A 22,858-nucleotide genomic window follows, 5' to 3' on the forward strand; every position below is an offset into this window, starting at 1 on the left:
AGTTCTGAATATGAGGGGGATAGTAACCCCAGTCTGCAAAGGCAGACTGTAGGCTCAAGGGAGTGGAGAGAGGGAACCAAAGCTGGGAGAGTGAGCAATGAGTTGTGGGGGAAGGCTGTTGAAGCTCTGAGAATTTAGAAACTGAGGACTCGGGAAGTCAAGAAGGTTGAGCGCTGTACAGGTGAAAGGGATGGGGGGGGGGGGGCGTGGGAGGCATTTCAAAAATTAACTCATCCAAGGGTTTAGGAGGTGGAAGATCTAACTAAAAATCCAAGAGGCGTGGACCAGTAGTCTAGGGGAGGAGAGAGCAAGACTGACAGAAGGGAATTCGGGAGAGAGTCAGGAACCGGAGGGGGGTGGGAACTGTCCTAGTGCAATGAGGACAGTGGGCTATGTCCGCCGGCACCTGCAACTGAAATTCCCAGGATCATCCATTCCCAGCCTTTTTCCCTTGGCTCACAGGCCGGGGGGCCAGGCTAACCCCTTCTCCACTGGCCACACTGGCCCGACGCAGCGATGACCGTCACCTACACAGCCCGAGTGGCAAATGCCCGCTTCGGTGGCTTCTCGCAGCTGCTGCTGCTGTGGCGCGGAAGCATCTACAAGCTCCTGTGGCGAGAGCTGCTGTGTTTCCTGGGGCTCTACATGGCGCTGAGCGCCGCCTATCGGTGAGAAGACCTGGGGTGGTGCCAGGGGAGCTGGGTCCCGTGGTGGAGGGGATTGGGAGTGGAGCAGAGACCTGTAGCCACTGCATTCCCGGTCCTGCAGCTTCTTACTGGCAGAAGAGCAGAAGCGCTACTTCGAGAAGCTTGTCATTTACTGCGACCAGTACGCCAGCCTCATCCCCGTCTCCTTCGTGCTTGGTGAGGTTGCGCCTCCTGAGTGTCCTATTTGCAGGGGAAATCTGTTTTCCATCCATGCTTCTTGGAGACTCCCATTCCTACCCTTCTAAGGCGCCTCACCCAAATCGAACCCCCAGGACTTCCCACTTCCCACTTCTGAATCCACACCTTGAAGATGCCCACATGGCTCCACATCCTGAGACACTGGGTATCACCTAGTTAAGGGTATACTCCAAGATAACCTCATCCACAGACTTATCGCTAGTTGCTAGTTATGTTTGCATCAGATTACTATCCTCTAGGGACCAAATATGACTCCATTCAAATTCAGCCTGGCCCCACAGAAACCTCACGTGACAAGGATGGGATGACCACTCACATAAGGCCAAAACTCTTTCTTTTTATGTGTGTGTTGTTTGAGACAGGGTCATTCACTGTGTAACTTTGACTGGCCTGAAACTCATGTAACTCAGGCTCAGGGCTAAACTCCTTCCTAACCAGGGTTCAGGGATTATAAGTGCTGTGGTAAATATATCTAGATGTCCCTGGTGTGCATTCCACCTCCACCCACCAGTGCCCTCATCTTATTTTCAATCCAGATACCCCAAGCCCAGTGATTCCCTGGGGTCAGAGGAACATGAACATGTTCCTTCAGGCCCCTAACATGGGCCCTAGGTTTCCATTACCATATTGGGATACAATCCCCCATCTCAGAATACCCTAGCCTGCTCCAACCTCTTGGACGTCAGGGCCAGATACCTTCTTAGGCCGAATGACCCGTGTGGCCAGGGTGACCAGCCTTTTCCAGATGTCAGTGATACAAGCTCTAGGTCATCCCAGTTCCATGGCTTGGGCTCCCAGATTCTTGGCCCTTGAATCCCTGCTAAGCTTCTGTCTCTGGCTTGCCCTCAGGCTTCTATGTGACGCTGGTGGTGCATCGCTGGTGGAACCAGTACTTGTGCATGCCTCTGCCGGACGCACTCATGTGCGTGGTGGTCGGTACCGTGCACGGGCGCGACGATCGAGGCCGCCTCTACAGGCGCACGCTCATGCGCTACGCAGGGCTCTCGGCGGTGCTGATCCTTCGGTCTGTCAGCACAGCCGTCTTCAAGCGGTTCCCCACCATAGACCACGTGGTGGAGGCTGGTGAGTCTCTGGCCAGAGGATGGCAGGGCCAGACAGGAGAGCGGTGCGAGTAACCCCAGATCACACCCCTCCAGGATTTATGACCCGCGAGGAGCGCAAGAAGTTCGAGAACTTAAACTCATCCTACAACAAGTACTGGGTGCCCTGCGTGTGGTTCTCTAACCTGGCGGCGCAGGCGCGGCGAGAGGGGCGCATCCGCGACAACAGTGCCCTTAAGCTGCTGCTGGAGGTGGGCCTGCAAGGAAGTCATTCTTCTAGAATAACAGGCAAACTGTGCACTTTGGGGTGGGTCGAGGGCGGCTTGACCCCACACCTGCCACGCGTCCATACTCCACACACCCTTACCAATACACTTATTTCCATGGGGGCAGCCCTATAGTCCATGGTACCTCCACCCAGTTGTACATCACCACCAAATACCATGTAGCTCCTGGAAACACTCGCCTAATATGTGACCCTCTCCATCCGCGTACGCATACTTAATGTCCACATGAGTTCCGTATTCAACCCCTTCATGATTCGCATCTGCCCATAGGAGCTGAATGCGTTTCGGAGCAAATGTGGGATGCTGTTTCACTACGACTGGATTAGCATACCCCTCGTCTACACCCAGGTAACTTCTCCGTGCGTCCGTTTATACTTAGCATAGGAGACGCTATTCCTCTTAAGGGAAAATGGAGGTCACTCTTAATGGCACACATCTCTTCCCAGCATTCGGGAAACTGAGGCAAGAGGACCCAGAGAACCAAGGGTTTGAAACCAGGCTAGGTTACATAGCGAGATCATTTCTCAATTAAAAAGAGTGTAGGGACTGAAAGCCAGCTAAAACTCAGCCATCCTGTTGTTCATTGTTGGTCCTGATGTTTCCGAGACTCCCTGAGTCACATGGGTGGGGGTCAGACGTGATCTCGTTTTCATTTGCCCCGCCCCCAGGTAGTGACCATCGCAGTGTACAGCTACTTCCTTGCTTGCCTCATCGGCCGTCAATTCCTAGACCCTGCACAGGGCTACAAGGACCACACCTTGGACCTGTGCATTCCCATCTTCACCTTACTGCAGTTCTTCTTCTACGCTGGCTGGCTTAAGGTGGGTGGGGCCGGGGGCCCGGAACGGAAGTGTGGGGTGTGAAAAGATTCTCCAAGTTCCACCTGCCTCTTTCTCTGGACTCAGGTAGCAGAGCAGCTCATCAACCCTTTTGGAGAGGACGACGACGACTTTGAGACCAACTTTCTTATTGACCGCAACTTCCAGGTCAGAGTCTCCTCTTGGTGGCTGGTTTCCTAAGTGGTCCCAGACTCGCCTAGGCCTCACCCTAAACACTCTTCTCTCTTTGGTCACGCACCATGAGGGCTCCACCTACCCCTCCCTGCGTGTCCACATCCTCAGGTGTCGATGCTAGCCGTGGACGAGATGTATGACGACTTGGCTATGCTGGAAAAAGATTTATACTGGGATGCGGCCGAGGCTCGCGCGCCCTACACCGCTGCCACCGCTTTCCTGAGGCAGCAGCCCTTCCAGGGCTCCACCTTTGATATAGCGTGAGTTAGAGCGGTGGGCGTGGCTTAGGGCTCTGCTGGCCTCGGAAGGTCTGTGGTATGAGGGGTTAATCCGGGTACTCTAGTAACCAAACTAGGTTCTTTGACCCAGAAAGGTGGCGTAAACGAGGAATCCTAGCACTCGGGAGGTGGAGCCAAGGAAATCAGCAGTTTGGCTATATAGAAAGATCAAGTTGGGGCTGTGACTGGGGTGCGAACTGGTATTCAGTTAGAGACTGGGGGCAGATCTAAAGACTTTGAGAGACAAGGTAGAGCCAAGTATGGCTAGGTCTTTCAGAGGGACACAAAGGAGTGGGAGGAGATAGGTAAATCTCAGGTGCTTCGGACCCCCCCTACCCCCTTTGAGGATCAAGAAGGGAAAGGCCAGGAAGAGGGTAGGGTCTAGTCTACCAAGCAAGAAGTTCTTCCATCTCAAACACCGCTAAACAGACAGAGATAAGTAGCTAGGTAGATAGGTAGATTAGATAGATAGATAGATAGATAGATAGATAGATAGATAGATAGATAGATAGATGATAGATGATAGATAGATAGATAGATTAGATAGCTCCGGATTTGATAGCATGTATCTGTAGCCAGTCCTAGGACAGGGGAGACAGAGGTAGAGGCTCCTTTACCAAGTTTGAGGCCAATCTGGACTGCATAGTGAATTTCAGGCCAGTGAGAGCTACACAGTGAGACTGTCAAAACAAACAGCAAACACACACACACACACAGAGAGAGAGAGAGAGAGAGAGAGAGAGAGAGAGAGAGAGAGAGGAGAGAAGAGAGACTTTTCTCCTTTGGAAACTCTTCTGAGAATTCCTCTCTTTTTCTTAATCTACCTTCCCTCTACTTAAAAAATAAAACAACAACAACAACTAAACAAATACCAGAAAACTAGACGGGCAGTGGTGGCGCATGCCTTTAATCCCAGCACTCAGGAGGCAGAGGCAGGCGGATCTACAGAGTTTGAGGCCAGCCTGGTCTACGGAGTTAGTACTACTAAGACAGCCAAGGCTACACAAACAAACCCTGTCCTGAAAAACAAAACAGGGCTGGAGAGATGGCTCAGAGGTTAAGATCACTGACTGCTCTTCCAAAGGTCCTGAGTTCAATTCCCAGCAACCACATGGTGGCTCATAACCATCTGTAATGAGATCTGATGCCTTCTTCTGGTCTGCAGGTGTACATGCAGGCAGAACATTGTACACATAATAAATAATAAAGAAAACATTAAAAAGAAAAAGAAAAACAAAACAAAAACACCAAAAATCTAAAAGGAAGTAATAAATAAACCAACGCAAAGGAGCGAGGCTTCAGTGCTGACCCCTGTTCATCCTGCAGGCTGGCTAAGGAGGACATGCAGTTCCAGCGGCTGGACGGCGTGGACGGCCCGCTGGGAGAGGCTCACGGGGACTTTCTGCAGCGCCTCCTGCCGCTGGGTGCCGGCTCTATGGGTCCCCTGGGGCGGCGCCTGTCGCTGTTGAGGCGTAAGAACAGCTGCGTGTCAGAGGCGTCCACGGCGGCCAGCTGCGGGTGTGCAGGCGCAGCGGATAGCACAGGGGTTGAGTGTGGTTGTGGAGAGCCATTGCTTGACCCCAGCCTGCGGGAGCCTGAGCTCGAGCCCCCCGCATGTTCTGAACCACCTGCCCCCATCCCGGGGCCGACGGCTGAACCTTTCACCACCGTACCCATTCCAGGGCCCCGGGCTCCAGCGCCGCCTTGGCTGCCCAGCCCTATTGGAGAGGAGGAAGAGAGTCCGGCCTGAGACCCTAGAACTTGGACCCCTATGGACACCCAATCCTGTACAGGGCATACTGACGACCACCAAGGTCGGCAGAAAGGCGACCTGCCCATTTTGACCAGCTATGTCTCCCAGTGGGGCTGGTGGTGTTAGGGGTCCATATTCTCACAGCTGCTGTTGCTTTTTTTTTTTTTTTAATCTACTCCCAGCTTCTTTTAAGTGGCTTTGCTTCCCAAACACCAGCACCTGACCAGCAACCTGGGTTGTTCCCTTCCAGTGGAACTCTGAATGCCTACCTCATGAATTTATGAGGATTAAAACAAAAACGAAGTGGTGTATTTAAAGCAGTTGGTTTATAGTTTGTGTTCAATAAATGGTTAACATTGAAGTGGTGTCTCTGGCCAAATCATTTGATCATTTATAAATTTATAAGATTTGGAAATTCCTCTGGGCTTTTTTTTAAAGGACAAATCTTTTATTTATTTATTTATTTATTTATTATGTATACAATATTTTGTCTGTGTGTGTCTGCAGAAGAGGGCAGCAGACCTCATTCAGATGGTTGTGAGCCACCATGTGGTTGCTGGGAATTGAACTCATGACCTTTGGAAGAGCAGGCAATGCTCTTAACCACTGAGCCATCTCTCCAGGCCCCTGGGCTTTTTTTTTTTTTTTTTTTTTTTTGGTACAGGGTATCACTGTGCACTGACCTGTACCCCTGATAAAGACTAGGTTCTCTTGGAGCTCACACTCACCTTCCTTGTCTACCTAGTGCTGGGCTTAAAGGCAACTCACACCACACCTCGCCTTCCAGACTTTCTTGACGTAGGTTTTATTCACTAGTGAGAGAGAAATGCTACCAGGTGATCAGAGCTCTCAGCAGGAAAGACGAGTCATAGGAACAGAGCTATACCCCAGGCCCACTCATCACAGAGTTAGCCACTGTCAACCATTTTCCCCTTGCTCCAAGTACCAGCAACTTCAGATTCTCTCGGCACTGCAGCCCTCTGCGTACTGTGCTGGGGGATGCAACCCAGATCCTTTTGTATACTAGCTAAGACAGGCAAGGGCTCTGCCACTGTGCTACCCTGCCCCCAGCCCAGACATGACAGGTTTGCCTGCTTTGTTAATTTTTTTCTTGGTTAGGCAATTATTATTTTCTGTGTATGACCATTTGCCGACAGGTAAGTCTGTGTACCACTTGCTTGCCTGGTTCCTCTGAGTCCACACACCCACACATCGGCGCCCCTCTTCACCCTGGCCAGAGCCCACAACACATCTCCTAGGTAGTCACCTCTGGGCTTGTCCCTTCAGCTTTGCCACCTCCTGCATGAGCCACCAGAGGGCACCTACAAACACCCACGTTTGTCACAGGCTTCCTCTGAGTCTTCTAGGGCTCTTCCCTCTCCGCCACGAGATCCCAAGGGCCTCCCTTTCCTCATCGGCACTCACTTCTTCCTCACTCGGTTCCAGCCACACCAGTCTCTGCCCACCAAGCAAGCTCTCAGCTCAGGGCCTTGCACATGACACGCTAGTGCCCCTGTCTGGCCTGTCCTATCCTAGGTGTTTAGATGGCCAGGCCCGCCGCCTTTCTGAACCCCCCCCCTTTTTTTTTTTTTTTTAAGAGACCGAGTCTATTATGTGCCCCTGGTTGTCCTGGAACTCAGAGATCTACCTGCCTCTGCCTCTCAAGTGCTGAGATTAAAGGTATTTACCACTGTGTCTGGCTAGAAACTCACTGTTTTTGACTAGGCTGACTGGCCAGTGTGCTCTCAAGTTTGATCTGTCCCCCAAACCCTCAAAGTGCGGATACAGGCACATGCAGCCACTATCAGAGGCTTTTGTGGTTGGTGGAGATTAAACTCAGCTCGTGCATGATTAGACAGCACAGTCTCTCCAGCTTCTTAAAACCAATAATAACAACAAAAACTCTACCATTCTCATCTGTCATTGTGTTACTGGTCACGCACACTTTATTAGCATTGAAAAGCTGGAGCTGGGCAGTGGTGGCACACATCGTTATAATCTTCACACGAGGGAGGCAGAGGCAGGCAGATCTCTGTGAGTTAGGCCAGCCTGGTCTACAGACTGAGTTCCAGGACAGCCAAGGGGAGAAATCCTGTCTCAAAACAAAACAAAACAAAAAAACAAGCAAAAACCCCATAAGAATGCAAGACAAGAACCTGGAGAGATGGCTCAGTGGTTAAGAGCACTGGCTCCTCTTCCAGTGGACCAGGGTTCAACTCCCAGAACCCACATGGTGGCTCACAACCATCCTTAACCCTAATTCCAGGGATCTGATGCCTTCTTTTGGCCTCTGTAAACAGCAGACACATACATAGTACATAAACATACAAAAGGACAAAACACTCATACATGTCAAAAAAATGTAGGAAGGGAGGGAGGGAGGGAGGGAAAAAAATGCCAGACAAGGCTTTCTTAGAAACAACAGTCTGTGTCCCTAGCCCACTTTCTATTCCTTACCATGGTGTTCAGAGTCCATTCACGATAGATTTAAAATCTTTATTCTTTTCAAATATAAAATCAGGTTCTTCCCAGGTAGTATGAGACCCAGAAGAAGAATCAAGGATAAGAATCACATTGCTAAAAAGGATTGGCCTGCACTACTTGCTACCTGCCTCTCCCCTTCTCTCCCAGCTAAGGAAGCAAAGGGCAGACGTCACAACCTCAGTCAAGCTGGGTCCCATGTGAGCTGGAGGACTCCAGCAGGCAGCAGGAAGTCAAAGTCTGTTAGTGCTTGTCAGTGGGGCGAAGGCTCAGAGAAGCCAGGCGTCCCAGGGGTCCTCGGCGTGCATTGGTGGCCAGTCTTTGCTGTGCCAGGAAGGACTGGGCGTGGGCAGGAGCCTGCTCTTCCCCAGCCCGTTGCTCCAAGGCCATACCCTAGAGAGATGGTATGATTGACAGGGAGTAAATGGGCCTACCTAAGCCGTGTGAGCCTGACACACCAGCTGTGGAGGCAGCCCACATACCATGCTGTACCAGGCACTGATGAGCAGCTTTTCCTCCTGCTCCCGCTGACTCCGACTCTTCTCATAGTCCATCTGCTAGGAGAGAAAGAGTCAGGGGCTTGGGTGTGCAGATGGCCGCATGGAGGCACGAGGATACCTACCTCCAGGTGCCGTATTCGCATGTTCCGCTCCCACAGCTGTTTCCTCAGGGTTTGGAGTTCTGGGGACACCCCAGTGGGTGGCCGCTGCTTGGGTTCCAGAGTCTGAATGACCTAGGGATTAGAAAAAAAATTACAGGAGAATGAGCTTGATTATAATAACAGTGACTTTTTAAAGTCCTGGGGACTGATTGAATTTAAGGCCTCACACAGACTAGGCAACATAGTTCTACCACCAGCACTATTTTGTTTTGTTTGAGACAGGGTCTCATTCAGATCAACCTTCAGCTTATGATTCTCTTGCCTGAGTCACAAGGTGCCACCACATCTAGATCTCTTTCCTTCTGTCTATCTGTCTGTCTGTCTATCTATCTCATCTAGTCTGGCTGACCTCAAACTCTACCTGTCTCTGCCTCCCTAGTGCTAGAACTAAAGGAGTATATCACTATGCCTGGCTCTTTATTTTTCATTCCACCTAATCCTGCAGAATAGTTGGGAATACAGTCTTGAACCACCCAGGCTTCCTCTTCGGCTTTATGTGATATATTTGCTTATTCTTTGGAATGCTAGTGACTGAACCCAGGGTCTCCTGCCTGCTAAGCAAGCATCGTTAGTGAGCCCCTGGCTGGCAGATCATAGACAAGCACTCTATCACTCAGCAATGTTTCCAGCACCTCACTGATAGATCCAAGACAGAAGTTCTACCACTGAGCTACAGTCCACAGCTTCTTTGCAGACTCCCTTGACACACTGGAGTGCAAAGAATATGACAGTTCACACCATGCAGAAGCCTGGGATACGACATGGTGTGGTATAATGGGTTTGAATGCAGAGGGCAGGGATGTATAAACTGCCAGGAGATGTGAACTGATGGGAAGCACAAGGAGCAGGACCTGAGGCGGATAGTGGTACACCTAGCATCCTTACCGTGCGTGCCTTGTCCACATAGCGGCGGTAGCGCTCCTCCATGGCCTGCAAGTCTGCATCCTTCTTCTGCAGGCTGTCCTGCAGCTCCTCAATCCGACGAGCTGCTGCAGAACAAACAAGGTCTCTAAGTTCCATGCTGCACTCTGAGCTCCCTCTAGCCCTGACTACTGCTGAATCCCAACCCCACTTACTATTGCTGTCAGTAGGAGGCTCCAACTTCTCAATGTATTCTCGTTTCCTCTGCAGCTCCAGATCAGCCTCGTGCAGCTTCTGCCTGCGGGCATGGAAGAAGTGGATAGTCTTGGGCTGGCATCTCTGTCTGCCCATCCTTCCGTCCATTTGTCCATTCATCCATCAATCCATCCATCTGTGATGTGGGGATATAACCTAGGGCCTTGTCCATGCTAGACAAGTGCTCTGCCACTGGGCCACACCCCAGTATCTCACTGAACTCTAGACTGATATTCTACAGCAGAGACATTCCTGATCACTGGCTTCTCTTTCGTCCTAGTGGTATCACAGCAAATCAGAAGCTTCATTATAGCCAAGACCTCCTTGCTCTGTCTGTCTCCTCATCCCATGGTCCCCAAGTTGGTCTGGTCCTTGTCATCATTCATCCCTGGCCACTCTCTTCCACTTTCAACACCTCCGTTTCATTCTCCACCCAGCAGCCAAGGTTGGTGGGTTTTTGGTTGTTTTCTGTTTTGTTTTTGAGGATTTATTATTTGTTATGGAGGGTCTGAGTGTAAGGCACATGTGTCTGTGTACCTGGGGAACTGGAGTTACGAGTGACTGTGAGCCACATGACATGGGGACTGGATTCAAACCTGGCTACTCTGGAAAACTAGCAAGTGAGTTTAACTGCTGAGCCATCTCTCCAGCCCCAGGGCGATCTCTATTTGTTACTTCTGTGGCAGTAAGGATGGAACCCAAAAGTCTTGTGCATACTAGACCAGTGATCTACCACTAAGTCAGAGACACACTTGGCTGGGCCTTTGCTCGCAGAACCCCACTAGGGCGAGGTGGTCTGCCCCCGTTTTGTGTGCCTTGCCCTTAGCTTGAGACACTAACCAGGAAGGCCTTGAACTCCTGCCCTCCTCCTTCTCTCTTCTGAGTGCTAGAATCACACACCACCATCTCCTAATTTTTCTTTTCTTTCTTTCTTTTTTTTTTTTTTGGTTTTTCGAGACAGGGTTTCTCTGTGGTTTTGGAGCCTGTCCTGGAACTAGCTCTTGTAGACCAGGCTGGTCTCGAACTCACAGAGATCCGCCTGCCTCTGCCTCCCCTAATTTTTCTTTTCTTTTTTTTTTTTAAAGATTTAATTAGGGCTGGAGAAATGGCTCAGAGGTTAAGAGCATTGCCTGCGCTTTCAAAGGTCCTAAGTTCAATTCCCAGCAACCACATGGTGGCTCACAACCATCTGTAATGGGGTCTGGTGCCCTCTTCTGGCCTGCAGGCATACACACAGACAGAATATTGTATACATAACAAATAAATAATTTTTTTTAAAATAAGATTTAATTAATTTATTATGTATATGGTGTTCTGCCTGCAGGCATCCCTGCAGGCCAGAAGAGGGCACCAGATCTTATTGCACGTGGTGGTGAATAACCATGTGGTTGCTGGGAATTGAACTCAGGACCTCTAGGAAGAGAGGTTAGTGCTCTTAACCGCTGAGCCATCTCTCTAGCCCCCCTCCTACTTTTTCTAAAAGAGATTCTGAGTCAGGCCTAATGGTGATGCTAGGAGGGAGGTTGAGGCAGGAGGACTACAAAGCCTCGGCCAGTCTGGGCTAAGAGCACTTGCTGTTCTTGTAGGGGACCCAAGTATGGTTCCCAGCACCCAGATGGTGGCTCACAGCTGTGCTGTAACTCAAGTTCCAGGGAATGAGAGCCCTTCTGCTGAACACCATGGCCACGTGTGGTACAGACATGCAGACAAAACACTCATACACATAAAATAAATACATTAAAGCAAACAAAGGTTCATATTTGAGAGCAAGCCCGGCTTCAGTATACGACAGCCCGACAGCCCGTCTCAAAACAAAGACTGCACTTGACCTGAGCTGACGGGACCTCCTCACCCACAATTCCCCACACCTTAGCCCACCGGTTCCCACCCCAGAAGTGACGGCTCTCCACACTTACAGGTGGTCTTCCAGCTTCCTCTTCAGCAGGGTGGGCTGGGGGAGAGAAGCAGCAGGGAGTGAGGGGCGGGGAACAAGGTCTGAAAACCTGTGTGGTAAAGATGGGGTGCCTCCCTGGGCCGGGGTACTCACAGTGGCCTTCATCGGGCATCAGGCAGCAGGGGGTGGGGAGAAAGGAAGATTACTGGGGAGCACTAGGGGGGGCCAAGCTGGGAGGAAGTGGGCACTCACATCCTCAGCCTTGCCCCCCTGCTCCTGCAAGGCCTTCTGTAGATCTTCCACCTGGGCTCTCAGCTCAGACAGCTGCTGTTGGTTCAGCCTGATGGGGAAGAGTGCTTAGTACTGGCACGCAGTCGCCTGTAGATCTCCCTTCCAAACAAGCTGACAAGGGCTCTTACCGGTGCTGCGTCTCCAGCCCATGGCGTGCACGGTTGGCCTCCTCCAGGTGGCGCTGCAGCTCCTCCTGTCGCTCCCGGTCCGCGGCCTCCTGCTGGCGTAACCGCTTGTTCTCCAGCTGGAGCCGCAGGAGCGTCTCTCTGAGAACAGGGAGGAATAGGGCTGTCCTCCTAGAGGGCCCATCAGGTGAAACTCTGGGCCGATTGCTGTCTTGGAAAGAGCCCAACCTGACTTGGGGTGGGAGTATTGAGGACCAGGCTCCAGTGACTCAGGCTCTGGGGCTGACCTGGGCGCGATGGAAGGGGCTCCAAAGAGGCGCTCTGGTTGGGCTGGGGAGGATTAGAACACTTGAACCCAGAAGTGGAAACAGTAAGCGCTAGGTGGGAGTGCTCAGAGCAGGGTAAATGGAACTGAACCTAGCAAGGACTCGAGTGATACCAGGGCAGGAACCTGAGTCTCAGATCAAAGTAAGCATAGCCAAGATGTAGGAATTTTGTAACCGGAGCAAAGTCATGTGGGCTGGACTTCATTTGTGCACTGAAAAGCCTCTGAAGGGCCTTTGAACCAGTAGAGCAGAGCAGGAACCAGTAGAGAGAGCGGGGCTGAGGAAGAGACTACCCTGGATGGGTCCAGAGCCTAACGAGGCCCCAGTATACCTGAGCTCTGCCGGCAGGATCTCGGCTGCTAAGTTTTCCAGGCCAGAAGGAGTGGGATCCAGCGAGAAGTCTGAAGAAAACAAAAAATCTTCAGGTTTCGGGTGCACACACGGTCTCTATTCCTGGGTTCTCTTTTCAAGGGTCATCTCTGAGGACTAAAGTACAGCCCCAGACAATCTTACCAAAAACAATCTACAGATTCAATGCAATGCCCATCAAAATCCCAGCAAAATTCTTCAAAGACCTCAAAAGAACGGTACTCAACTTCATATGGAAAAGCAAAAAACCCAGGATAGCCAAAACAATCCTGTACAATAAAAGAACTTATATGGGAAGTTTTTTTTGCATCACAATCCCTGAATTCAAACTCTACTACAGAGCTACATTACTGAAAACAGCCTGGTATTGGCATAAGAACAGACAGGAGGACCAATGGAACCGAATAGAAGACCCGGATATCAATCCACACATCTTCGAACACCTAATCTTTGACAAGAAAGCAAAAAATATCAAATGGAAAAAAAGAAAGCATATTTAACAAGTGGTACTGGCATAACTGGATATCAACATGTAGAAGAATGAAAATAGACCCATATCTATCACCATGCACAAAACTCAAGTCCAAATGGATCAAAGACCTCAACATAAAGCCAGCCACACTGAACCGTATAAAAGAGAAAGTGGGACATACACTTGAATGCATTGGCACAGGGAACCACTTGCTAAATAGAATCCCAGCAGCACAGACACTGAGAGAAACAATTAATAAATGGGACCTCCTGAAACTGAAAAGCTTCTGTAAAGCAAAGGACACGGTCAACAAGACAAAACGACAGCCTACAGAATGGGAAAAGATCTTCACTAACCCCACATCAGACAGAAGTCTGATTTCCAAAATATACAAAAAACTCAAGAAATTGGACACCAAAAGATCACATAATCCAATAAAAAAACAATGAGTACAGACCTAAACAGAGAACTCTCAACAGAGGAATCTAAAATGGCTGAAAGACACTTAAGGAAATATTCAACATCTTTAGTCATCAGAGAAATGCAAATCAAAACAACTCTGAGATTCCATCTTACACCTGCAAGAGTGGCCAATATCAAAACCACTGATGACAACTTATGCTGGAGAGGTTGCTGGGAAAAGGGAACACTTCTGCATTGCTGGTGGGAATGCAAGCTAGTACAACCCCTTTGGACGTCAGTGTGGCGATTTCTCAGAAAATTGGGAAACAACCTTCCTCAAGACCCAGTAATACCACTTTTGGGTATATGTCCAAAGGATGCTCAATCGTGCCACAAGGACGTGTGCTCAACTATGTTCATAGCAGCTTTGTTTGTCATACCCAGAACCTGGAAACAACCTAAATGCTCCTCGACCAAAGAATGGATAAGAAAAATGTGGTAGGGCTGGAGAGATGGCTCAGAGGTTAAGAGTACTGGCTGTTCTTCCAGAGGTCCTGAATTCAATTCCCAGCAACCACATGGTGGCTCACAACCATCTGTACTGAGATCTGGTGCCCTGCTCTGGCGTGCGGGCATACATCGAGGCAGAATGTTGTATACATAATAAACAAATAAATATTTTAAAAAAAAGAAAAAAGAAAAATGTGGTACATTTACACAATAGAGTACTACACAGCAGAAAAAAATAACAACAGCTTGAATTTTGCAGGAAAATGGATGGAGCTAGAAAACATTATTTTGAGTGAGGTAACCCAGACACAGAAAGACAATTATCACATGTACTCACTCATAGGTTAGGTGGTTTTTAAACATAAAGTAAAGAAAGCCAGTCTACAAACCACAATCCCAGAGAATTTAGACAACAATCCAGACACTAAGAGAGACTTACATAGATCTAATCCACATGGGAAGTAGAAAGTAGAAAAAGACAAGATCTCCTGAGTAAATTGGGAGCATGGGGACCTTGGGGGAGAATTGAAGGGGAGGAGGGGAGAGGCAGGGAGGGGAGCGGAGAAAAATGTAGAGCTCAATAAATATTAATAAAAAATGTATAAAATAAAAACAAAACAACAACAAGAACAAAAAATTACAGCCCCTGACCAGACCACCACCAACCCGGATCTGAACCTCACCAGCCTGAGCCAATCCCCTAGGCTGCAGCTGTGCACAGCGGAGCTCCTCATTGGCCTCCCTCAGAGAGTCTCTCTCCGTCAACAGCCGCTACAGGGACAGAATGCACGATTCCAGCTGGACCTCCTGGGAAATGGGCTATCCCAGGACACACGGGGTAGAGACTGGGCTGCAGGGCTGAGGCCTTACCTCCTTCTCCTTTGTCACCAAGTCACACTTTTCCTCTAGGTTTCGGCATTCAAACAGCCACTTCTCAGCCTTCATGGCCTCTTCCTGCCACTGGCCTTGCAGCTCTTGCACCTGCAGAAGAGGAGTGGACCTGACAGTCAGCGGATAAGAACACTTTCCTCTGAGTCTGATGGCCTGAGCTCAATCCCTGGAACCCACAGGGCAGAAACAGAAAACCAGCTTCTGCAAGTCATCTTCTGAACCCTAGTCACACATACATAAACTCTCACACAAAATCAGTAAAACATAACGTAAGAAAAGAAGGGAAGTTGGAGGCTGGAGAAATGGCTCAACAGATAAGAGCACTAGCTCCTCTTTTCCAGAGAATAGGGGTTCGAGTCTCAGCACCCATGTGGCAGCTCACAACTGTCTCTAACTCTGGTCCAAGGGGATTTGATACCCTTTGGCCTCCATGAGCACAGGCACACATGTGGTACATGGACACACATGCTGAAGAAACTCCCATACACATACATTTTTTGTTTTGTTTATTCTTGTTTTTCAAGTCAGAGTTTTTTTGTGTAATAGTCTTGGCTGTCTTGAAACTCGATCTGTAGACCAGGCTGGCCTCGAATTCACAGAGATTCACCTGCCTTTTTATTCCCAAGTACTGGGATTAAAGGCGTGCATCACCGCCACCACCCAGCCATATAACTTTATTTATTTAATTTTTTTGGGGGGGTTTTTTTTCGAGACAGGGTTTCTCTGTGGTTTTGGAGCCTGTCCTGGAACCAGCTCTTGTAGACCAGGCTGGTCTCGAACTCACTGAGATCCGCCTGCCTCTGCCTCCCGAGTGCTGGGATTAAAGGCGTGCGCCACCACCGCCCGGCTCCATATAACTTTATTTAAAAGAGAGAAAAAGAGGCCGGGCAGTGGTGGCGCACACCTTTAATCTCAGTATTTGGCAGGCAGAGGCAGGTGGACCTCTGTGAGTTCGAGGCCAACTTGGTCTACAAGAGCTAGTTCTAGGATAGGCTCCAAAGCTACAGAGAAACCCTGTTTCAAACAAAAAAAAAAAAAAAAAAAAAAAAGACAGAGGGAGAGAGAGAGAGAGTGCGAGCGAGCTGGGAGTGGTGGAGTACACCTTCAGTCCTAGAACTCGGAAGGCAGAGGCAGATGGATCTCTGAGTTTGAGCCAGCCTGGTCTACAGAACGAGTTCCAGGAAAGCCAGGTCTACACAGAAAAACCAGGGGAAAAGGGGAGGAGTGAGAACAGCAGAGATAGGAGGGGCAGCAAAGGAGCAGCAGAAGAGGGGGTAGAATCCTTAGAGGGGGTGGAACCATATGAGGGTCTAGGAGGGACCTAGTGGTGCCTAGAAGTTGGGAGGAAGAGTGTTGAGAAGAAGTGAGGCTTATAAACCCAGTCCGAGCCGGGCGGTGGTGGTGCACTCCTGTAATCCCAGCACTTGGGAGGCAGAGGCAGGCGGATCTCTGTGAGTTCGAGGCCAGCCTGGTCTACCAATGGAGTTCCAGGACAGGCTCCAAAGCTACAGAGAAACCCTGTCTCGAAAAACCAAAAAAAAAAATAAAAAATAAAAAAATAAACCCAGTCCGAGTAAGGGTGCATCTAGAGGGCGTGGCCTTGGAATACAAGAGGGAGGCTGCAGAGCTGTGCTGGGAGTGGACTATAGCGATGGGCCCAGCCGTTAAGGGATGGTGCTACCTGCCTTACCTGCCTGCGCTGAGTCTCGAGCTGTGCACGCAGGGATCCCGCACGGCGCAGCTCCTCTTCCAGCTGGCGCGTGCGTTCTGCGTGGCCCGCATTCCGCTCTTCCAGCTGCCGCACCTGCCGCCTGAGCTCCTGCAGCTCACCCAGGCGGCTCCGGCAGCTGTTCAGAGTGGCCTCCAGCTGCCTTGCACGTTCGGAGGACTGTCTGAGAGAGGCATAGGAAGTGGAAATTTCAGAAGGCAGCTGGGGTGTTGGGTTTCAGGCTGAGGGATTGGGGTTCGAGGTGAAGGTGTCAGGTTTGTAGTTCCGGTAGGGATCATTACGGTAACAGGTTATAACGGAGAGGTTCTCAGGAGCGGAAGTGCACAGACATGGAAGAGCTATGGGGCAACAAGGGAGTAATAAGGACACTCTGGGGTCATGGGGGAGCTGTGTGGAGTCTTCAGAAGCAAGGTGGGATGTTCTCTGGGTGTGGTAGCATTCTAAGAGTATATAGGTTAGAGGAGAGGTCTTTGGGGATACAGAAAGCACAGCAGGTTCACAGGGAGCCGCGATGGTACATTCTTAGAGAACATCCTAGAATCCAGCGGCATGATGGGATCCAAATGGTGGGGTCTGGAAAGTATTGCATGGGGGGGGGGGGGCTTATTTGCTCCGGGGCTGTATTTTGCTGTCAGGTGTTGGCTAATAACACTGTAAAACCAAGGGGGCCCATGGATTCAGGAGATCTCTCTAAAGTGGACCCTAGTGGGCACTGTGTGGTTCAGGACGGCACGTTGAGCCTAGGAAGTACTTAGTATTTGGGGGTTGGGAGTACCACAGCACTAGAGAGCAGTCTGTGCCAATGCTGTAGGCATGTGGTGGGCATTCAGGACCTGCCACCTACCGAAGCTCATCCATCTCATCCTTCAGTGCTTGTGCCTCCTGGGAGAGGCTGGTCAGCGCTTGGTTCCGTTGCTGCAGCTCAGTGACCTCCCGCTCCAGCTCCGTGCAGCGCAGCCGCTCATCTTCTCGGCTGCTCTCCAGCCTGGGGTGTCCGGGGAAAGACATCAGAAGGATGCCCGTGGGCCCCAGTGCCCCGGCCCCAACCCCAGCAGACCACACCTGAAGTTCTCCTCCTGTAGCTGCTCTAGCTGGGACTGCAGGAGCAACAGCTTCTTAGCGGTGAGGCCGGGGGCACTCTCCACTTCCGGGCGGCCCGCCCGCTCCCGCAGGGCAGCGTTTTCTTGCGCCAGATTCTGTTTCTCCTCTGAAAGGAGTACAAGCTGTGGGTGGGGGAGACGGGTGAACTGGAGCATGAACCAGGTTTTATGTAGGTAGATTTATGCAACTGGCCCTGTTCCCTCAGCCTCACCCACCTGGCGCTCCAGATCTAGGCAGTGTTGTTGAAGTTCATCACCCTCCTCCACCTCCTCACTCAGGAAATAGTATCTTCGGGACTGAGGAGACGGACAATGGGTGGGAGATGAGGGACTTGGGGATCCAGTCCCAGAAGAGAGGGAGGAGAAAAGCTGTGATTTCCAGGGGCCCTGGGGAAGGGTCCAGGAACCCCAGGATCTAAGAGTGGGCTGGGGTCCTAAGAGAATGGGAGATTTCCTAACCCTTGAGATAGGGCAAGGGAAGAGGCTAAGACCAGAGAAACAGGGATGGTCGATTAAGTTTAAGGATAACAAGCCCTTTATCAGATGCTCCTGAACCTGGAGGAGCTCAAGTTCAGCCCCGCTGCTGTGACTACATAAGGACAAGCCTTTCCATACCTGCGTATCAAAGTTTCCATAAGTCTCCGTTGACAGGGAATCGGGAGTATCTTTTGTCATGAGCTGCGGAAGGGGGTACTATGATGAGCTAGGCCGGCTGATAGAGCCTTCAGAACATCTGCACATCAGCCTAGGGACCTCTCTCCTGCCCCTCTCCGACGCTAGTTTACCCAGATAACTCCTGCTCAGAGGCTCCCTCCAGTGCAGAAAAAGGCCAGTGCTTCTGACTTACAGCCCACATATACTGATCTGGAACCACTGACTTCGGGCAGAGGCCAGACCTTACCAAGCAGAGCAAGGGCTGTGCCTAGTTGCCCAATGTCCCCTCCCCTGACACTTCTGGGCTGCCACAGGGGATGCCCTCACCCACCTCCTGAATGGCTTCCATCACTACATGTTGAACAGATTCCTCCAGTGTCATAATTCTCTGGATATACTCTGAGGACGAAGGTGGAGGTGAGAGGCTGAGTGTAGGGATGGACGGGAGAGGAAAGAGCATCCTCCCGGGTGTCCTCTGGGAGCTCTCTGGTTTCCTCCCCTCTAGCCCTCCTCATACCCTGTTTTTTCTCACAACTGATAGCACAGCCCAGTACCAACTGAAGCAGTTTGCCGAGCTCTGCGGGATCTGAGAACTCGCCAATGAGGCTCACATCTGGAAGGAGCTGTTCCGATACGGGATGTCCCAGAACCTGAGAACACAGAGGGGAGACAGATGTCAGGGCTCACAGACCGAACTGTCTCCCAGCCCAGCCCCCTAAGCCCTTGGCAGTTACTCACATCCTTCGAGTATTCCATCAAGCTCTGTAAGATCTTCTCCAGTTTCCTGACCTGGTGAGGCCAAGGAGTTATCTACACATGGAGCCTAAAGCAATGCTCCCAAATCCATCCTCACTTCCCCACACCCCGCCTCAATTTTCTTTCACTGCTTATCCCCTCGTTTCTTGGTCTTATTCTAAGTATCCTTCCCTAGTGCTGACCTGCATTGCACGTACTCAGTGTCTACCTGACCATCTTTATTCACAAGTCCCAGAACCCAATGGCTTCTTGATACCTGGCGCTACTAACGTCACCTCTCACTTGGATGCCTGTACCCACCGCTTCTCATCTCCCACCTGTGGTCGGGGTAGGAATTCTGGAGATCAAACCCAGGGTCTTAGGTATGGTGGACAAGGGCTCTTCCATGGAGCCATGCTTCCTGCCCTCACCGCTGGATTCTAGGCTAGCTGTGGCCTTCTGAGCTGCATTCCCAGACCTTCATCTATTCTTGCTGTCCACACTGCATTCGTTCCTCCACAAGCAGCTAGGAGGAGCTTCTAAACGGCGGATCCAGGCTGTGTCTTTCTTTTGCTGAAACCATTCCCTGCTTTCCATAGTACTTAAAGTAGAATTCTTGCAAGTCATGGTGGCCTTTAAACACAGCACTGGGAAGGCAGAGCCAGGAGGATTTCTGAATTTGAGGCCAGCCTGGTCTACAGAGCAAGTTCCAAGACAGCCAGGGCTACACAAAGAAACCCTGTTGCAAAAAAACAAACCAAACCAAATGAACCAAACAAACGATTCTGCTTCCCTGACCTGCTGGGCCCTTGGTGATCTAAATCCTTCAGTTCTTGATCTATTCCTCTTTCTTCTGACTTCTTCGCTCTTCCTCACTCAGCTCCCTCCCACTTTAGGTATTCTGCAATCACTGTTCCCTGTGCATGGAAAACCTTCTCCAAGTATAACACGGAGATAAGACCATCTCAAGAAAGCACCTACCCACCTCCTGTTGCCTTTTGTTTGTTTTTTGAGGCGGGTTTCTCTCTGTGTATCTCTGGCTACCCTGGAACTCACTTTGTAGACCATACTGGCCTTGACCTCACAGAGATCTGCCTGCCTCAAGCTCCCAAGTGCTGGGATCAAAGGGATGCACTATAGCACCCACTGGTTTTGGGTTTGTTTTTTTTTTTTTAAGATTTATTTATTTATTTAAATATTTATTTATTTATTATGTCTATGTGTATGTCTGAAGGCCAGAAGAGGGCACCAGACCCCACTACAGATGGTTGTGAGCCACCATGTGGTTGCTGGGAATTGAACTCAGAACCTTTGGAAGAGCAGGCAATGCTCTTAACCACTGAGCCATCTCTCCAGCCCCTAAGATTTATTTTTTAAATTACTGTGTGTGTGTGTGTGTGTGTGTGTGTGTGTGTGTGCCTGCAAAGGTCAGAAGTGTGAGATTCCCTGGGGCTAGAGTTACAGGGGGTTCAGAGCTGCCTGGTAGCTGTACTGGGAATTGAACTCAGATCCTCTGGAAGAGCAGTATTCATATGGCATAAGCCATTCCTCCAGCCCAACTTTGTTTTTTGAAACAACATCTCTCGTGGCTTAGGATGGCTTCTGACTTGCTGTATAGCCACCAAGGTTGACCTTGAGTTTCTGACCCCCTTGCCTCCTAAGTCCTGGGATCCCACGTGTGTCACGTGTCCTGGCTACCACCCCGCTACTAGAGATGGAACCCAGGACCTTGGGTAGGGTGAGAAAATTCTCTATTGTTGAACTATCTTCCTGGCGCCCCTTTTAAAGTTTTGACACAGGAACTCAGTAAATTGCCCAGGCTGGAGAACTTGCCATCCTCCTGACTCAGCATACCAAAATAGCTGGAATTACAGGCATTTGCCACCATACCTCTTGGAAGTTAACATCTGTTTGTGTATGTGCTTTCTGCCCACATCACAAGAATGATGGCAAGCTTTGGTCTTACTGTGGGCGCTCAGTATAAAGAACAAAATTAGCTGGGCTGGAGAGATGGCTCAGCGGTTAAGAGCATTGCCTGCTCTTCCAAAGGTCCTGAGTTCAATTCCCGGCAACCACATGATGGCTCGCAACCATCTGTAATGAGGTCTGGTGCCCTCTTCTGGCCTGCAGGCATACAGACAGACTATTGTATATATAATAAATAAATAAATATTTAAAAAAAAGAACAAAATTAGCTTGCTGATCATCCGACATCTGGCCCTTTTCCTGGAAGGTCCCCCTGTCCATTATGCAGGACATGTGTCTGTCCCTTTACGATCACCTCTTAAATCCATCCTCTAGTTATTCCCTAGTCCTGAGTCCACCTGTCACCTTCAGCCTCCAGCTGGGACTTGGGTCCTCTGAGATGCCCTGGAGCCAGGCGTCGTTGAACCAGGAAGGGTCTCTAGGGGCGAGAAAAGTGTGATGAGCTGACTGGGGAGTCCCGCGGGATCCTCCCACTCAGCCCCACTCACATCTGATTCAGCACATGGGCTATGGCGAGTCCGCTGCTCAGGTCCTGGGGGCTGGCACAGGCGGGGGGAACTTGGAACGTCTGCAACTAAAGGGGGCCGGAAGGGGCAACAGGAAAATTCAAGATATGAAACTCCTCTTTTTGCAGACTTTGCCCCAGCCACTCAGACACCTCCAAGGGTTGGGAAGACACTAGTCTGTAGCTCCACACGGCAACTCTGCGGGGGCGTGGCTTCAACATACCTGGGCAGGAGGGGGCGTGGCCTCATTTCACCTAGCCTGACAAACCCTGCAAGCCTAAGTCAGGGAGTTACCATGAGTCACCTGGTCCCCACTGCTGACATGTGACCAGCTCTGTGTCCCCCAGAGGGGCGGAGCCTCACCTGTTCTTGCCTCTCAGGCCTGCCCACGTGACAGGGGCAGGTGGTCAGGTCAGAGTCCAACGGCCCAGCAAGCCTACGACCTATTCCTCCTTCCAGCCCCAAGACAGGAGAGAAGACCAAGACAGGGCGAGAAAAGAGGACACACACCTGGCCCAGCCCCGCCCCCCAGACCTACCCAGGTGAGCAGAGACCCGCATAGCTCGGCCTTGTCCACACTCATGGCTCCGGATCGAATTCGATCCGGGCCAAGGAGCCCCGGCGCGCAGCAGTAGCCTCCGGGTCCGCCACCAGCGAGAGCCCGAAGCCCAGACCTCCCGCTCGGCCTAGAGCGCCGCCCCGCTCCACCCCGCCCCCTAGACACAGGCTCCTCCCCAAACACGTGATCGCTCCCCAAAGCGAGCTCTTGCCTCTCCGCCCCCTCGCCATCTTGGCTGCTGGACGCAGGCTGCCACTCGTCCTGCCGCTAGGTGGCAGTTTGGCCCAGCGGCGCGGACGGCAGAAGGGTGGCCTTGGCTCCTCGTGGCCTCTCCTGAGGCGGAGTGGTGCTCAAGATCCTTCTAAGGCGGATCCACCGCACCCAGTTTCAGAGGCGCATCCGTGCTCTTTCCCCGAAGCTGAGAGAAAGCCTTCTGTTTGTCCGCGCTGTGATCAGAGCCTTTCTATATGGACGGAGGGATAGATTAATAAAAGAGTCCTCCCCGGAGAAGTGAGTCTGGAGTCCTTCAAGAAGAGCCGGCTGTGGTCGGGAGCAGGCAGGGTCGAGTGAAAGACGCACGCCCTTGCCTAGCCTAGAGTCGCCTTCCACCGGGCTCCCTGCTCCTTCCCTGCCGCCCGCGCTTCCAGCACTTAGAATACTTGGACAGGCCAAAACTGCGGGTCGCCTGACAGCCACCAGGGGGCGCGCAAACCGCAGGTAAACCTTCAGGGAAAAGGGTGCGTCCACCGGTTGA

General features: G+C 51.0%; 2 protein-coding genes across 7 annotated transcripts; one reads left to right on the top strand and one right to left on the bottom strand.

Annotated features, from left to right (window-relative positions):
* The first annotated feature begins 516 nt into the window (after positions 1 to 516).
* On the top strand, positions 517 to 5,474 carry Best2 (bestrophin 2). Its single transcript, XM_041650253.1, has 9 exons — positions 517 to 668; positions 769 to 863; positions 1,755 to 1,988; positions 2,063 to 2,217; positions 2,524 to 2,601; positions 2,922 to 3,074; positions 3,159 to 3,239; positions 3,375 to 3,526; positions 4,871 to 5,474. The coding sequence occupies exons 1-9, from the start codon at positions 517 to 519 to the stop codon at positions 5,292 to 5,294; spliced, it is 1,524 nt and encodes a 507-aa protein (XP_041506187.1). The 3' UTR covers positions 5,295 to 5,474.
* A 1,646-nt stretch (positions 5,475 to 7,120) lies between these two features.
* Hook2 (hook microtubule tethering protein 2) lies at positions 7,121 to 22,438 on the bottom strand. 6 transcript variants are annotated; one of them, XM_041650251.1, is made up of 23 exons: positions 22,316 to 22,438; positions 21,528 to 21,613; positions 21,385 to 21,457; positions 19,057 to 19,107; positions 18,836 to 18,968; positions 18,650 to 18,717; positions 18,280 to 18,342; positions 17,881 to 17,961; positions 17,627 to 17,787; positions 17,409 to 17,549; positions 16,526 to 16,727; positions 14,815 to 14,925; positions 14,628 to 14,715; positions 12,523 to 12,592; positions 11,869 to 12,006; positions 11,702 to 11,789; positions 11,603 to 11,608; positions 11,472 to 11,506; positions 9,516 to 9,598; positions 9,325 to 9,428; positions 8,401 to 8,511; positions 8,261 to 8,335; positions 7,121 to 8,171 (listed from the first exon to the last, which is right to left on the bottom strand). In XM_041650251.1, the coding sequence occupies exons 4-23, from the start codon at positions 19,072 to 19,074 to the stop codon at positions 8,022 to 8,024; spliced, it is 1,926 nt and encodes a 641-aa protein (XP_041506185.1). In that variant the 5' UTR covers positions 19,075 to 19,107; positions 21,385 to 21,457; positions 21,528 to 21,613; positions 22,316 to 22,438; the 3' UTR covers positions 7,121 to 8,021. The 6 variants fall into 6 exon arrangements, with proteins under 6 accessions (XP_041506185.1, XP_041506180.1, XP_041506181.1 ...); XM_041650246.1 differs by lacking the exon at positions 22,316 to 22,438 and adding an exon at positions 22,084 to 22,274; XM_041650247.1 differs by lacking the exons at positions 11,603 to 11,608; positions 22,316 to 22,438 and adding an exon at positions 22,084 to 22,273.
* Between the last annotated feature and the right edge of the window lie 420 nt (positions 22,439 to 22,858).

Source organism: Microtus oregoni, unplaced genomic scaffold (genome assembly GCF_018167655.1).
Source record: "Microtus oregoni isolate MIOR12 unplaced genomic scaffold, Mior012 000004F_ref0000308, whole genome shotgun sequence".
NCBI lineage: Eukaryota > Metazoa > Chordata > Mammalia > Rodentia > Cricetidae > Microtus > Microtus oregoni.